Source organism: Taurulus bubalis (assembly GCF_910589615.1).
Source record: "Taurulus bubalis genome assembly, chromosome: 7".
In the NCBI taxonomy this organism is placed as follows: domain Eukaryota; kingdom Metazoa; phylum Chordata; class Actinopteri; order Perciformes; family Cottidae; genus Taurulus; species Taurulus bubalis.
In genome coordinates this window covers 508,310-525,000 of record NC_136595.1, presented here as the reverse complement: position 1 = coordinate 525,000, position 16,691 = coordinate 508,310, and the positions used below count along the sequence as shown (strand labels likewise).

The following is a 16,691-nucleotide window of genomic DNA, read 5'->3' as shown; positions in this document are numbered from 1 at the left end:
CACTGGATCATACATTTCCCAGAATTCCAATAAGCCACTTGTGGAAATGTCACGCTTCCTATAGTGTCACATAGGGATGGGCATCGTTTGGGGCTACCCGATAGCGGTGCTAAAACGATAGCGGTGCTAAAACAATAGCAGTGCTAAAACAATAGCAGTGCTAAAACGATAGCGGTGCTAAAACAATAGCAGTGATAAAACGATAGCGGTGCTAAAACAATAGCAGTGATAAAACGATAGCGGCGCTAAAACGATAGTGGTGCTAAAACGATAGCGGTGCTAAAACGATAGCGGTGCTAAAACGATAGTGGTGCTAAAGCAATACTTTTGAAACGATAGTGATGCTAAAACGATAGTGGTGCTAAAACGATAGCGGTGCTAAAGCAATACTTTTGAAACGATAGCGGTGCTAAAACGATAGCGGTGCTAAAGCAATACTTTTGAAACGATAGCGGTGCTAAAACGATAGCGGTGCTAAAGCAATACTTTTGAAACGATAGCGGTGCTAAAACGATAGCGGTGCTAAAGCAATACTTTTGAAACGATAGCGGTGCTAAAGCAATACTTTTGAAACGATAGTGGTGCTAAAATGATAGCGGTGCTAAAACGATAGTGGTGCTAAAATGATTGCGGTGCTAAAACGATAGTGGTGCTAAAGCAATACTTTTGAAACGATAGCGGTGCTAAAACGATAGTGGTGCTAAAACGATAGTGGTGCTAAAACGATAGCGGTGCTAAAACGATAGTGGTGCTAAAACGATAGCAGTGCTAAAGCAATACTTTTGAAACGATAGCGGTGCTAAAACGATAGTGGTGCTAAAACGATAGCGGTGCTAAAACGATAGTGGTGCTAAAGCAATACTTTTGAAACGATAGCGGTGCTAAAACGATAGTGGTGCTAAAGCAATACTTTTGAAACGATAGCGGTGCTAAAACGATAGCGGTGCTAAAGCAATACTTTTGAAACGATAGCGGTGCTAAAACGATAGCGGTGCTAAAACGGTGCCTGATTCTTCAAATTGTACAATATATGGACTGTTTAAAGTATACTATAGATATAAATAAATACAAAACACTTAACCTCAAACTACAGCTTCAAACTTTAAACTATAAACAATATGTAAACATAGAACAGACACACGGTGTCCTGATGCCTGTGTTTACCACAAGGACCCCTCCCTCAGTCCCGTTGGAGGACTCTGTACGTCCCGGGTCAGGCGGCGCTGGAGCCAACGGGACTGCAAGTGACGGACAGGACGGCAGCTTATGGCTGAAGCGATGTGAATACTTCAACCTGCTGCTGCTGCACATGGGCTCAGAGCCCTGCTGCTGCTGCTGCTGCACATGGGCTCAGAGCCCTGCTGCTGCTGCTGCACATGGGCTCAGAGCCCTGCTGCTGCTGCACATGGGCTCAGAGCCCTGCTGCTGCTGCTGCTGCTGCACATGGGCTCAGAGCCCTGCTGCTGCTGCTGCTGCCGCACATGGGCTCGGCTGCTGGGATCAGATGTCATGCCAGCTGCAGGCCTGCAGACACGTGCAGCAGGCATGTGAGGGTTGACGGATGTCAACAACATCCTTCAGTTTTCCAGGATGGTCTCAAGTTGGGCTCGACCGTTGGAGGAATCTGTGGCAGGAACAATGTGGCTCCTATCAGCAGCTGGACCAGCAGCACTGCTGTGCTTCCCTCATGAGAATGAAGGTCCGTGGAGAGAAGACTCACAGAGGAAGGGCCCCTGGTCTCCAAGGCGACCAGGGGCCTGAGGCCAGAGTCGGCTGGTTACCGGACAGACGGAGCATCGGCTATCAGCATTTTCATGATTATTTGAGTTGGATTTTTCTATTTCGACTGCCAATCCAAGAAAGTTATTTTAAGATGTGCTTCAATGGCTCTGCTGGCTCAATGTCCCAGCAGCAGCACCGCCTCACCGGCTCCTCGTCACGAGTATCAAGCTAACAAGCTAACAAGCTAACAGTGCTCATCGGCCTGAAGTAACCGTCATCCTGAAACCTACACGCAGGGTTTATATGAAGGTTTAAACCGAGTGTGAATACAAACCTTCACTGAAGGTTGTTGAAACGCAGTCACCAAAAGATGACGACGAGGAAGTGTCTTAAAATGTGTATTCTCTCTGCTGACCACCAGGGGGCGACTCCTCTGGTTGTATAGAAGTTCAACCGGTATACCGGTTTCAAATTTCCATAGTCTATAGTTAGGACTGGTTCAGGTCTATAGTTACTGGTTCAGGTCTATAGTTAGGACTGGTTCAGGTCTATAGTTAGGGCTGGTTCAGGTCTATAGTTAGGACTGGTTCAGGTCTATAGTTACTGGTTCAGGTCTATAGTTACTGGTTTAGTTACTGGTTCAGGTCTATAGTTACTGGTTCAGGTCTATAATTAGGACTGGTTCAGGTCTATATAATTAGGACTGGTTCAGGTCTATAGTTAGAGCTGGTTCAGGTCTATAGTTACTGGTTCAGGTCTATAGTTAGGACTGGTTCAGGTCTATAGTTACTGGTTCAGGTCTATAGTTACTGGTTCAGGTCTATAGTTAGGACTGGTTCAGGTCTATAGTTACTGGTTCAGGTCTATAGTTAGGACTGGTTCAGGTCTATAGTTAGACTGGTTCAGGTCTATAGTTACTGGTTCAGGTCTATAGTTAGGACTGGTTCAGGTCTATAGTTAGAGCTGGTTCAGGTCTATAGTTACTGGTTCAGGTCTATAGTTAGACTGGTTCAGGTCTATAGTTACTGGTTCAGGTCTATAGTTAGGACTGGTTCAGGTCTATAGTTAGAGCTGGTTCAGGTCTATAGTTACTGGTTCAGGTCTATAGTTAGGACTGGTTCAGGTCTATAGTTACTGGTTCAGGTCTATAGTTACTGGTTCAGGTCTATAGTTAGGACTGGTTCAGGTCTATAGTTACTGGTTCAGGTCTATAGTTAGGACTGGTTCAGGTCTATAGTTAGGACTGGTTCAGGTCTATAGTTACTGGTTCAGGTCTATAGTTAGGACTGGTTCAGGTTGTCCATGTCCTTCACATCTGATCCAAACGTGACTTCACCACACATTACTGCTGCATGCACTTGTGAGTGATGATGAAGATTATGAAGATGATGATGATGCATTTTGAGTGGATGAGCCTCAGAGAGGACTGTTGACAAACACGCCTGGATTTGCAGTTGTGATTTGACCCCCGACACGACTTTAACAGCCATATTAACTCTGGCTTATATATATATATATATATATATATATATATATATATATATATATATATATATATATATATATATATATATATCGCTGCTGCTGGGAGGACCTGCATTGTCTCTGGGCCGCGGGCCCACACCCTCGCCCTCCTGGCATCATCAGGATGAGAGGCATCATCGCTGGACACGTCGTGACGTCACGCTGCCGCCAGACTGCGTTCACATTCCGGACGTTTTATCGGTTTTACCGATTTTAACGGTTTTACCGGTTTTACCGGAGCAGCGGCGAGTCCGCGCGCCGGGTCCCGTCATGCAACAGCGGGGGGACGGGCGGCATGGTCGGCTCAAGCGATCTGGTCCGGAGAGAAAAACACCGAGCAGCGTTACACCGGAGACCAGGACGACGTGTCCGCGTCTCGACCCCCACGGGGCCCCTGGGGGTCGAGACGCGGACACGTCGTCCCGGGACCCGGGACGATGTGCGGCCACGCTGCTCCCGTGCCCAGCGCCTCCTCTCGTGGGAGGCGACCTCCATCCATCCGGGAGCAGACGGATGCTGCGGCAGAGGACCAGCCGCTGGCCGGCGGCCGCTGCCGCTAGCATCCTCCGCTGGAGCAGCAGGTTAGCTGCATTCCAGCGAAGCCGCAGCCCGACAGGTGCGACGGCATCCCCGCGCCGCCGCCCAGCCTCGCCGCGCCGCGACGAACACCCGAAGCACGGTGCGGGATGACCGCCAGGCCAACAGCCCGGCGAGCGGACCCGAGGAGCCGAAGCCCCCCGACACCCAGGCGCGTGTCCCCGGAGGAGAGACATGTTGGGGTCGCGCGAGCGAAGCAGTCGCGAGCTAGCTAACGGTCTTCAGCGCGCGACCAGCGGAACCGCCGCTAGCGGGTCGCGGGCCGGCCGCCGCCTCTCTCTCTGCGGGGCTTCAACGCAGCAGCGCGGGACTCACCTCTCTGCCATGGTCCCGGACGCGTCGTTACAGTCCCGGTAGAATAAATCCCACAGCGGCTCCCATGTTGCCCAAATTGCGGTCGCCGCAGTCAACGAGTCACTCCTCCTCCCAGACCCGCGTCGAGCTGCCGACAGGGACAAGCGCCGCTTCCGGTCATCGCCTTCACAATAAAAGCGTCGCGCCCGTTGGCGCCACTGTGGCGCCTGTTTTGGAGATATCGAATATATAGGAGTGAACAATATGAATATATACAATTTAGATTTTAGATATATAAGTGAACAATATAAATATATCATATTAACATTTAATGTTGAGATTTAGAAGTGAAAAATATATATATATATATATTATTTTAATTTCTATAAAGAAAATATATTTTTTATATATTTCATGTGAAAATGAAAGAAATATAAATAATATGTCAACACGTCTGTACTATGAAGCCATGACAAGATGTGTGTTATTACAACACGTCTGTACTATGAAGCCATGTCATAACAAGATGCTCTGTGTTATTACAACACGTCTGTAGCCATGACTACAGGGCGGAGAACCCATGTAAAGACAGATGTTCCTGTCTGATGTTCTTCACCTCGTTCCCCTCAGAGGTGAAGACAGTAGCTGAATGTTATGCACGTCTACGACAAAGAAACGCAATAAACAAAACGCCAAACGTTCACTGATCCTTGAGTATTGTGAAGTTAGCATACAATGACTTCCGGTTTTCAACGTGCTAAGTGTAGCTAGCTTTACGCATCAGGGACGCGCACGGCTCTGTCGAGTGGCGATGCATTCACGTTCACATGAGAAGGACCGTGATTATGGGACTCTTAGTATGTATTATCATCACAGACTCTTAGTATGTATTATCATCACAGACTCTTAGTATGTATTATCATCACAGACTCTTAGTATGTATTATCATCACAGACTCTTAGTATGTATTATCATCACAGACTCTTAGTATGTATTGTCATCACAGACTCTTAGTATTGTCATCATCACAGACTCAGAGTATGTATTGTCATCACATACTATTAGTATGTATTGTCATCACATACTCTGAGTATGTATCATCATCACATACTCTTAGTATGTATTGTCATCACAAACTCTTAGTATGAATTGTCATCACATACTAAGAGTCTGTATTGTCATCACAGACTCTTAGTATGTATTGTCATCACAGACTCTTAGTATGTATTATCATCACAGACTCTTAGTATGTATTATCATCACAGACTCTTAGTATGTATTATCATCACAGACTCTTAGTATGTATTATCATCACAGACTCTTAGTATGTATTATCATCACAGACTCTTAGTATGTATTATCATCACAGACTCTTAGTATGTATTGTCATCACAGACTCTTAGGATGTATTGTCATCATCACAGACTCTTAGTATGTATTGTCATCACAGACTCTTAGAATGTATTGTCATCACAGACTCTTAGGATGTATTGTCATCATCACATACTCTTAGTATGTATTGTCATCACAGACTCTTAGTATGAATTGTCATCACATACTAAGAGTCTGTATTATCATCACAGACTCTTAGTATGTATTGTCATCATCACATACTCTTAGTATGAATTGTCATCACATACTAAGAGTCTGTATTATCATCACAGACTCTTAGTATGTATTGTCATCACATACTCTTAGTATGTATTGTCATCACAGACTCTTAGTATGTATTGTCATCACAGACTCTTAGTTTGTATTGTCATCACAGACTCTTAGTATGTATTGTCATCACATACTCTTAGTATGTATTGTCATCATCACATACTAAGAGTCTGTATTGTCATCACAGACTCTTAGAATGTATTGTCATCATCACAGACTCTTAGTATGTATTGTCATCACAGACTCTTATTATGTATTGTCATCATCACAGACTCTTAGTATGTATTATCATCACAGACTCTTAGTATGTATTATCATCACAGACTCTTAGGATGTATTGTCATCATCACATACTCTTAGTATGTATTGTCATCACAGACTCTTAGTATGTATTATCATCACAGACTCTTAGTATGTATTATCATTACAGACTCTTAGTCTGTATTGTCATCATCACAGACTCTTAGTATGTATTGTCATCACATACTCTGAGTATGTATTATCATCACAGACTCTTAGTATGTATCATCATCACATACTCTTAGTATGTATTGTCATCATCACATACTCTTAGTATGTATTGTCATCACATACTCTTAGTATGTATTGTCATCACATACTCTTAGTATGTATTGTCATCACATACTCTTAGTATGTATTGTCATCATCACAGACTCTTAGTATGTATTGTCATCACATACTCTTAGTATGTATTGTCATCACATACTCTTAGTATGTATTGTCATCATCACAGACTCTTAGTATGTATTGTCATCACATACTAAGAGTCTGTATTGTCATCACAGACTCTTAGTATGTATTGTCATCACAGACTCTTAGTATGTATTGTCATCACAGACTCTTAGTATGTATTGTCATCACAGACTCTTAGTATGTATTGTCATCACATACTCTTAGTATGTATTGTCATCACAGACTCTTAGTATGTATTGTCATCACATACTCTTAGTATGTATTGTCATCATCACATACTCTTAGTATGTATTGTCATCACAAACTCTTAGTATGTATTGTCATCACATACTCTTAGTATGTATTGTCATCACATACTAAGAGTCTGTATTGTCATCACAGACTCTTAGTATGTATTGTCATCACAGACTCTTAGTATGTATTGTCATCACAGACTCTTAGTATGTATTGTCATCACATACTCTTAGTATGTATTGTCATCACAGACTCTTAGTATGTATTGTCATCACAGACTCTTAGTATGTATTGTCATCACAGACTCTTAGTATGTATTGTCATCACATACTCTTAGTATGTATTGTCATCACATACTAAGAGTCTGTATTGTCATCACAGACTCTTAGTATGTATTGTCATCACAGACTCTTAGTATGTATTGTCATCATCACATACTCTTAGTATGTATTGTCATCACAGACTCTTAGTATGTATTGTCATCATCACATACTCTTAGTATGTATTGTCATCACAGACTCTTAGTATGTATTGTCATCACAGACTCTTAGTATGTATTGTCATCACATACTCTTAGTACGTATTGTCATCACAGACTCTTCGTATGTATTGTCATCATCACATACTCTTAGTATGTATTGTCATCACAGACTCTTAGTATGTATTGTCATCACAGACTCTTAGTATGTATTGTCATCACAGACTCTTAGTATGTATTGTCATCACATACTCTTAGTATGTATTGTCATCACAGACTCTTAGTATGTATTGTCATCACATACTCTTAGTATGTATTGTCATCATCACATACTCTTAGTATGTATTGTCATCACAGACTCTTAGTATGTATTGTCATCACAGACTCTTAGTATGTATTGTCATCACATACTCTTAGTACGTATTGTCATCACAGACTCTTCGTATGTATTGTCATCATCACATACTCTTAGTATGTATTGTCATCACAGACTCTTAGTATGTATTGTCATCACAGACTCTTAGTATGTATTGTCATCACAGACTCTTAGTATGTATTGTCATCACATACTCTTAGTATGTATTGTCATCACAGACTCTTAGTATGTATTGTCATCACATACTCTTAGTATGTATTGTCATCATCACATACTCTTAGTATGTATTGTCATCACAGACTCTTAGTATGTATTGTCATCACAGACTCTTTGTATGTATTGTCATCATCACATACTCTTAGTATGTATTGTCATCATCACATACTCTTAGTATGTATTGTCATCACATACTAAGAGTATGTATTGTCATCACAGACTCTTAGTATGTATTGTCATCACATACTCTTAGTATGTATTGTCATCATCACATACTCTTAGTATGTATTGTCATCACAGACTCTTAGTATGTATTGTCATCACATACTCTTAGTATGTATTGTCATCATCACAGACTCTTAGTATGTATTGTCATCACATACTCTTAGTATGTATTATCATTACAGACTCTTAGTCTGTATTGTCATCATCACAGACTCTTAGTATGTATTGTCATCACAGACTCTTAGTATGTATTATCATTACAGACTCTTAGTCTGTATTGTCATCATCACAGACTCTTAGTATGTATTGTCATCACAGACTCTTAGTATGTATTGTCATCACAGACTCTTAGTATGTATTGTCATCACATACTCTTAGTATGTATTGTCATCATCACATACTAAGAGTCTGTATTGTCATCACAGACTCTTAGAATGTATTGTCATCACAGACTCTTAGTATGTATTATCATCACAGACTCTTAGTATGTATTATCATCACAGACTCTTAGGATGTATTGTCATCATCACATACTCTTAGTATGTATTGTCATCACAGACTCTTAGTATGTATTATCATCACAGACTCTTAGTATGTATTATCATTACAGACTCTTAGTCTGTATTGTCATCATCACAGACTCTTAGTATGTATTGTCATCACATACTCTGAGTATGTATTATCATCACAGACTCTTAGTATGTATCATCATCACATACTCTTAGTATGTATTGTCATCATCACATACTCTTAGTATGTATTGTCATCACAGACTCTTAGTATGTATTGTCATCATCACATACTCTTAGTATGTATTGTCATCACAGACTCTTAGTATGTATTGTCATCATCACATACTCTTAGTATGTATTGTCATCACAGACTCTTAGTATGTATTGTCATCACAGACTCTTAGTATGTATTGTCATCACATACTCTTAGTACGTATTGTCATCACAGACTCTTCGTATGTATTGTCATCATCACATACTCTTAGTATGTATTGTCATCACAGACTCTTAGTATGTATTGTCATCATCACATACTCTTAGTATGTATTGTCATCACAGACTCTTAGTATGTATTGTCATCACAGACTCTTAGTATGTATTGTCATCACATACTCTTAGTACGTATTGTCATCACAGACTCTTCGTATGTATTGTCATCATCACATACTCTTAGTATGTATTGTCATCACAGACTCTTAGTATGTATTGTCATCACAGACTCTTAGTATGTATTGTCATCACAGACTCTTAGTATGTATTGTCATCACATACTCTTAGTATGTATTGTCATCACAGACTCTTAGTATGTATTGTCATCACATACTCTTAGTATGTATTGTCATCATCACATACTCTTAGTATGTATTGTCATCACAGACTCTTAGTATGTATTGTCATCACAGACTCTTAGTATGTATTGTCATCACATACTCTTAGTACGTATTGTCATCACAGACTCTTCGTATGTATTGTCATCATCACATACTCTTAGTATGTATTGTCATCACAGACTCTTAGTATGTATTGTCATCACAGACTCTTAGTATGTATTGTCATCACAGACTCTTAGTATGTATTGTCATCACATACTCTTAGTATGTATTGTCATCACAGACTCTTAGTATGTATTGTCATCACATACTCTTAGTATGTATTGTCATCATCACATACTCTTAGTATGTATTGTCATCACAGACTCTTAGTATGTATTGTCATCACAGACTCTTTGTATGTATTGTCATCATCACATACTCTTAGTATGTATTGTCATCATCACATACTCTTAGTATGTATTGTCATCACATACTAAGAGTATGTATTGTCATCACAGACTCTTAGTATGTATTGTCATCACATACTCTTAGTATGTATTGTCATCATCACATACTCTTAGTATGTATTGTCATCACAGACTCTTAGTATGTATTGTCATCACAGACTCTTAGTATGTATTGTCATCACAGACTCTTAGTATGTATTGTCATCACAGACTCTTAGTATGTATTGTCATCACATACTCTTAGTATGTATTGTCATCACAGACTCTTAGTATGTATTGTCATCACAGACTCTTAGTATGTATTGTCATCATCACATACTCTTTGTATGTATTGTCATCATCACATACTCTTAGTATGTATTGTCATCATCACATACTCTTTGTATGTATTGTCATCATCACATACTCTTAGTATGTATTGTCATCACATACTAAGAGTCTGTATTGTCATCACAGACTCTTAGTATGTATTGTCATCACATACTCTTAGTATGTATTGTCATCACATACTCTTAGTACGTATTGTCATCACAGACTCTTAGTATGTATTGTCATCACATACTCTTAGTATGTATTGTCATCATCACATACTCTTAGTATGTATTGTCATCACAGACTCTTAGTATGTATTGTCATCACAGACTCTTAGTATGTATTGTCATCACAGACTCTTAGTATGTATTGTCATCACATACTCTTAGTATGTATTGTCATCACAGACTCTTAGTATGTATTGTCATCACATACTCTTAGTATGTATTGTCATCATCACATACTCTTAGTATGTATTGTCATCACAGACTCTTAGTATGTATTGTCATCACAGACTCTTTGTATGTATTGTCATCATCACATACTCTTAGTATGTATTGTCATCATCACATACTCTTAGTATGTATTGTCATCACATACTAAGAGTATGTATTGTCATCACAGACTCTTAGTATGTATTGTCATCACATACTCTTAGTATGTATTGTCATCACAGACTCTTAGTATGTATTGTCATCACAGACTCTTAGTATGTATTGTCATCACAGACTCTTAGTATGTATTGTCATCATCACAGACTCTTAGTATGTATTGTCATCACAGACTCTTAGTATGTATTGTCATCACATACTCTTAGTATGTATTGTCATCACAGACTCTTAGTATGTATTGTCATCACAGACTCTTAGTATGTATTGTCATCACATACTCTTAGTATGTATTGTCATCACAGACTCTTAGTATGTATTGTCATCACATACTAAGAGTCTGTATTGTCATCACAGACTCTTAGTATGTATTGTCATCACAGACTCTTAGTATGTATTGTCATCACATACTCTTAGTATGTATTGTCATCACAGACTCTTAGTATGTATTGTCATCACAGACTCTTAGTTTGTATTGTCATCACAGACTCTTAGTATGTATTGTCATCACATACTCTTAGTATGTATTGTCATCATCACATACTAAGAGTCTGTATTGTCATCACAGACTCTTAGAATGTATTGTCATCACAGACTCTTAGTATGTATTATCATCACAGACTCTTAGTATGTATTATCATCACAGACTCTTAGGATGTATTGTCATCATCACATACTCTTAGTATGTATTGTCATCACAGACTCTTAGTATGTATTATCATCACAGACTCTTAGTATGTATTATCATTACAGACTCTTAGTCTGTATTGTCATCATCACAGACTCTTAGTATGTATTGTCATCACATACTCTGAGTATGTATTATCATCACAGACTCTTAGTATGTATCATCATCACATACTCTTAGTATGTATTGTCATCATCACATACTCTTAGTATGTATTGTCATCACATACTCTTAGTATGTATTGTCATCACATACTCTTAGTATGTATTGTCATCACATACTCTTAGTATGTATTGTCATCATCACAGACTCTTAGTATGTATTGTCATCACATACTCTTAGTATGTATTGTCATCACATACTCTTAGTATGTATTGTCATCATCACAGACTCTTAGTATGTATTGTCATCACATACTAAGAGTCTGTATTGTCATCACAGACTCTTAGTATGTATTGTCATCACAGACTCTTAGTATGTATTGTCATCACAGACTCTTAGTATGTATTGTCATCACATACTCTTAGTATGTATTGTCATCACAGACTCTTAGTATGTATTGTCATCACATACTCTTAGTATGTATTGTCATCATCACATACTCTTAGTATGTATTGTCATCACAAACTCTTAGTATGTATTGTCATCACATACTCTTAGTATGTATTGTCATCACATACTAAGAGTCTGTATTGTCATCACAGACTCTTAGTATGTATTGTCATCACAGACTCTTAGTATGTATTGTCATCACAGACTCTTAGTATGTATTGTCATCACATACTCTTAGTATGTATTGTCATCACATACTCTTAGTATGTATTGTCATCACAGACTCTTAGTATGTATTGTCATCACAGACTCTTAGTATGTATTGTCATCACATACTCTTAGTATGTATTGTCATCACATACTAAGAGTCTGTATTGTCATCACAGACTCTTAGTATGTATTGTCATCACAGACTCTTAGTATGTATTGTCATCATCACATACTCTTAGTATGTATTGTCATCACAGACTCTTAGTATGTATTGTCATCATCACATACTCTTAGTATGTATTGTCATCACAGACTCTTAGTATGTATTGTCATCACAGACTCTTAGTATGTATTGTCATCACATACTCTTAGTACGTATTGTCATCACAGACTCTTCGTATGTATTGTCATCATCACATACTCTTAGTATGTATTGTCATCACAGACTCTTAGTATGTATTGTCATCACAGACTCTTAGTATGTATTGTCATCACAGACTCTTAGTATGTATTGTCATCACATACTCTTAGTATGTATTGTCATCACAGACTCTTTGTATGTATTGTCATCACATACTCTTAGTATGTATTGTCATCATCACATACTCTTAGTATGTATTGTCATCACAGACTCTTAGTATGTATTGTCATCACAGACTCTTAGTATGTATTGTCATCACATACTCTTAGTACGTATTGTCATCACAGACTCTTCGTATGTATTGTCATCATCACATACTCTTAGTATGTATTGTCATCACAGACTCTTAGTATGTATTGTCATCACAGACTCTTAGTATGTATTGTCATCACAGACTCTTAGTATGTATTGTCATCACATACTCTTAGTATGTATTGTCATCACAGACTCTTAGTATGTATTGTCATCACATACTCTTAGTATGTATTGTCATCATCACATACTCTTAGTATGTATTGTCATCACAGACTCTTAGTATGTATTGTCATCACAGACTCTTTGTATGTATTGTCATCATCACATACTCTTAGTATGTATTGTCATCATCACATACTCTTAGTATGTATTGTCATCACATACTAAGAGTATGTATTGTCATCACAGACTCTTAGTATGTATTGTCATCACATACTCTTAGTATGTATTGTCATCATCACATACTCTTAGTATGTATTGTCATCACAGACTCTTAGTATGTATTGTCATCACATACTCTTAGTATGTATTGTCATCATCACAGACTCTTAGTATGTATTGTCATCACATACTCTTAGTATGTATTATCATTACAGACTCTTAGTCTGTATTGTCATCATCACAGACTCTTAGTATGTATTGTCATCACAGACTCTTAGTATGTATTATCATTACAGACTCTTAGTCTGTATTGTCATCATCACAGACTCTTAGTATGTATTGTCATCACAGACTCTTAGTATGTATTGTCATCACAGACTCTTAGTATGTATTGTCATCACATACTCTTAGTATGTATTGTCATCATCACATACTAAGAGTCTGTATTGTCATCACAGACTCTTAGAATGTATTGTCATCACAGACTCTTAGTATGTATTATCATCACAGACTCTTAGTATGTATTATCATCACAGACTCTTAGGATGTATTGTCATCATCACATACTCTTAGTATGTATTGTCATCACAGACTCTTAGTATGTATTATCATCACAGACTCTTAGTATGTATTATCATTACAGACTCTTAGTCTGTATTGTCATCATCACAGACTCTTAGTATGTATTGTCATCACATACTCTGAGTATGTATTATCATCACAGACTCTTAGTATGTATCATCATCACATACTCTTCGTATGTATTGTCATCATCACATACTCTTAGTATGTATTGTCATCACAGACTCTTAGTATGTATTGTCATCATCACATACTCTTAGTATGTATTGTCATCACAGACTCTTAGTATGTATTGTCATCATCACATACTCTTAGTATGTATTGTCATCACAGACTCTTAGTATGTATTGTCATCATCACATACTCTTAGTATGTATTGTCATCACAGACTCTTAGTATGTATTGTCATCACAGACTCTTAGTATGTATTGTCATCACATACTCTTAGTACGTATTGTCATCACAGACTCTTCGTATGTATTGTCATCATCACATACTCTTAGTATGTATTGTCATCACAGACTCTTAGTATGTATTGTCATCATCACATACTCTTAGTATGTATTGTCATCACAGACTCTTAGTATGTATTGTCATCACAGACTCTTAGTATGTATTGTCATCACATACTCTTAGTACGTATTGTCATCACAGACTCTTCGTATGTATTGTCATCATCACATACTCTTAGTATGTATTGTCATCACAGACTCTTAGTATGTATTGTCATCACAGACTCTTAGTATGTATTGTCATCACAGACTCTTAGTATGTATTGTCATCACATACTCTTAGTATGTATTGTCATCACAGACTCTTAGTATGTATTGTCATCACATACTCTTAGTATGTACTGTCATCATCACATACTCTTAGTATGTATTGTCATCACAGACTCTTAGTATGTATTGTCATCACAGACTCTTAGTATGTATTGTCATCACATACTCTTAGTATGTATTGTCATCACAGACTCTTCGTATGTATTGTCATCATCACATACTCTTAGTATGTATTGTCATCACAGACTCTTAGTATGTATTGTCATCACAGACTCTTAGTATGTATTGTCATCACAGACTCTTAGTATGTATTGTCATCACATACTCTTAGTATGTATTGTCATCACAGACTCTTAGTATGTATTGTCATCACATACTCTTAGTATGTATTGTCATCATCACATACTCTTAGTATGTATTGTCATCACAGACTCTTAGTATGTATTGTCATCACAGACTCTTTGTATGTATTGTCATCATCACATACTCTTAGTATGTATTGTCATCATCACATACTCTTAGTATGTATTGTCATCACGTACTAAGAGTATGTATTGTCATCACAGACTCTTAGTATGTATTGTCATCACATACTCTTAGTATGTATTGTCATCATCACATACTCTTAGTATGTATTGTCATCATCACATACTCTTAGTATGTATTGTCATCACATACTAAGAGTATGTATTGTCATCACAGACTCTTAGTATGTATTGTCATCACATACTCTTAGTATGTATTGTCATCATCACATACTCTTAGTATGTATTGTCATCACAGACTCTTAGTATGTATTGTCATCACATACTCTTAGTATGTATTGTCATCATCACAGACTCTTAGTATGTATTGTCATCACATACTCTTAGTATGTATTATCATTACAGACTCTTAGTCTGTATTGTCATCATCACAGACTCTTAGTATGTATTGTCATCACAGACTCTTAGTATGTATTATCATTACAGACTCTTAGTCTGTATTGTCATCATCACAGACTCTTAGTATGTATTGTCATCACAGACTCTTAGTATGTATTGTCATCACAGACTCTTAGTATGTATTGTCATCACATACTCTTAGTATGTATTGTCATCATCACATACTAAGAGTCTGTATTGTCATCACAGACTCTTAGAATGTATTGTCATCACAGACTCTTAGTATGTATTATCATCACAGACTCTTAGTATGTATTATCATCACAGACTCTTAGGATGTATTGTCATCATCACATACTCTTAGTATGTATTGTCATCACAGACTCTTAGTATGTATTATCATCACAGACTCTTAGGATGTATTGTCATCATCACATACTCTTAGTATGTATTGTCATCACAGACTCTTAGTATGTATTATCATCACAGACTCTTAGTATGTATTATCATTACAGACTCTTAGTCTGTATTGTCATCATCACAGACTCTTAGTATGTATTGTCATCACATACTCTGAGTATGTATTATCATCACAGACTCTTAGTATGTATCATCATCACATACTCTTAGTATGTATTGTCATCATCACATACTCTTAGTATGTATTGTCATCACATACTCTTAGTATGTATTGTCATCACATACTCTTAGTATGTATTGTCATCACATACTCTTAGTATGTATTGTCATCATCACAGACTCTTAGTATGTATTGTCATCACATACTCTTAGTATGTATTGTCATCACATACTCTTAGTATGTATTGTCATCATCACAGACTCTTAGTATGTATTGTCATCACATACTAAGAGTCTGTATTGTCATCACAGACTCTTAGTATGTATTGTCATCACAGACTCTTAGTATGTATTGTCATCACAGACTCTTAGTATGTATTGTCATCACAGACTCTTAGTATGTATTGTCATCACATACTCTTAGTATGTATTGTCATCACAGACTCTTAGTATGTATTGTCATCACATACTCTTAGTATGTATTGTCATCATCACATACTCTTAGTATGTATTGTCATCACAAACTCTTAGTATGTATTGTCATCACATACTCTTAGTATGTATTGTCATCACATACTAAGAGTCTGTATTGTCATCACAGACT

General features: G+C 37.6%; 1 protein-coding gene across 1 annotated transcript in view; it reads right to left on the bottom strand.

The window, feature by feature from the left end:
- The window catches only part of arhgap39 (Rho GTPase activating protein 39), a gene marked incomplete at its 3' end in the record, with an annotated part of 48,006 nt that extends 43,818 nt beyond the window's left edge, over positions 1–4,188 (bottom strand). The window contains exon 1 of the mRNA XM_079221471.1: positions 4,159–4,188. Within this exon, the coding sequence (XP_079077597.1) occupies positions 4,159–4,169 (11 nt within the window). The 5' untranslated portion in view covers positions 4,170–4,188. The remainder of the gene's footprint in view (positions 1–4,158) is intronic.
- Between the last annotated feature and the right edge of the window lie 12,503 nt (positions 4,189–16,691).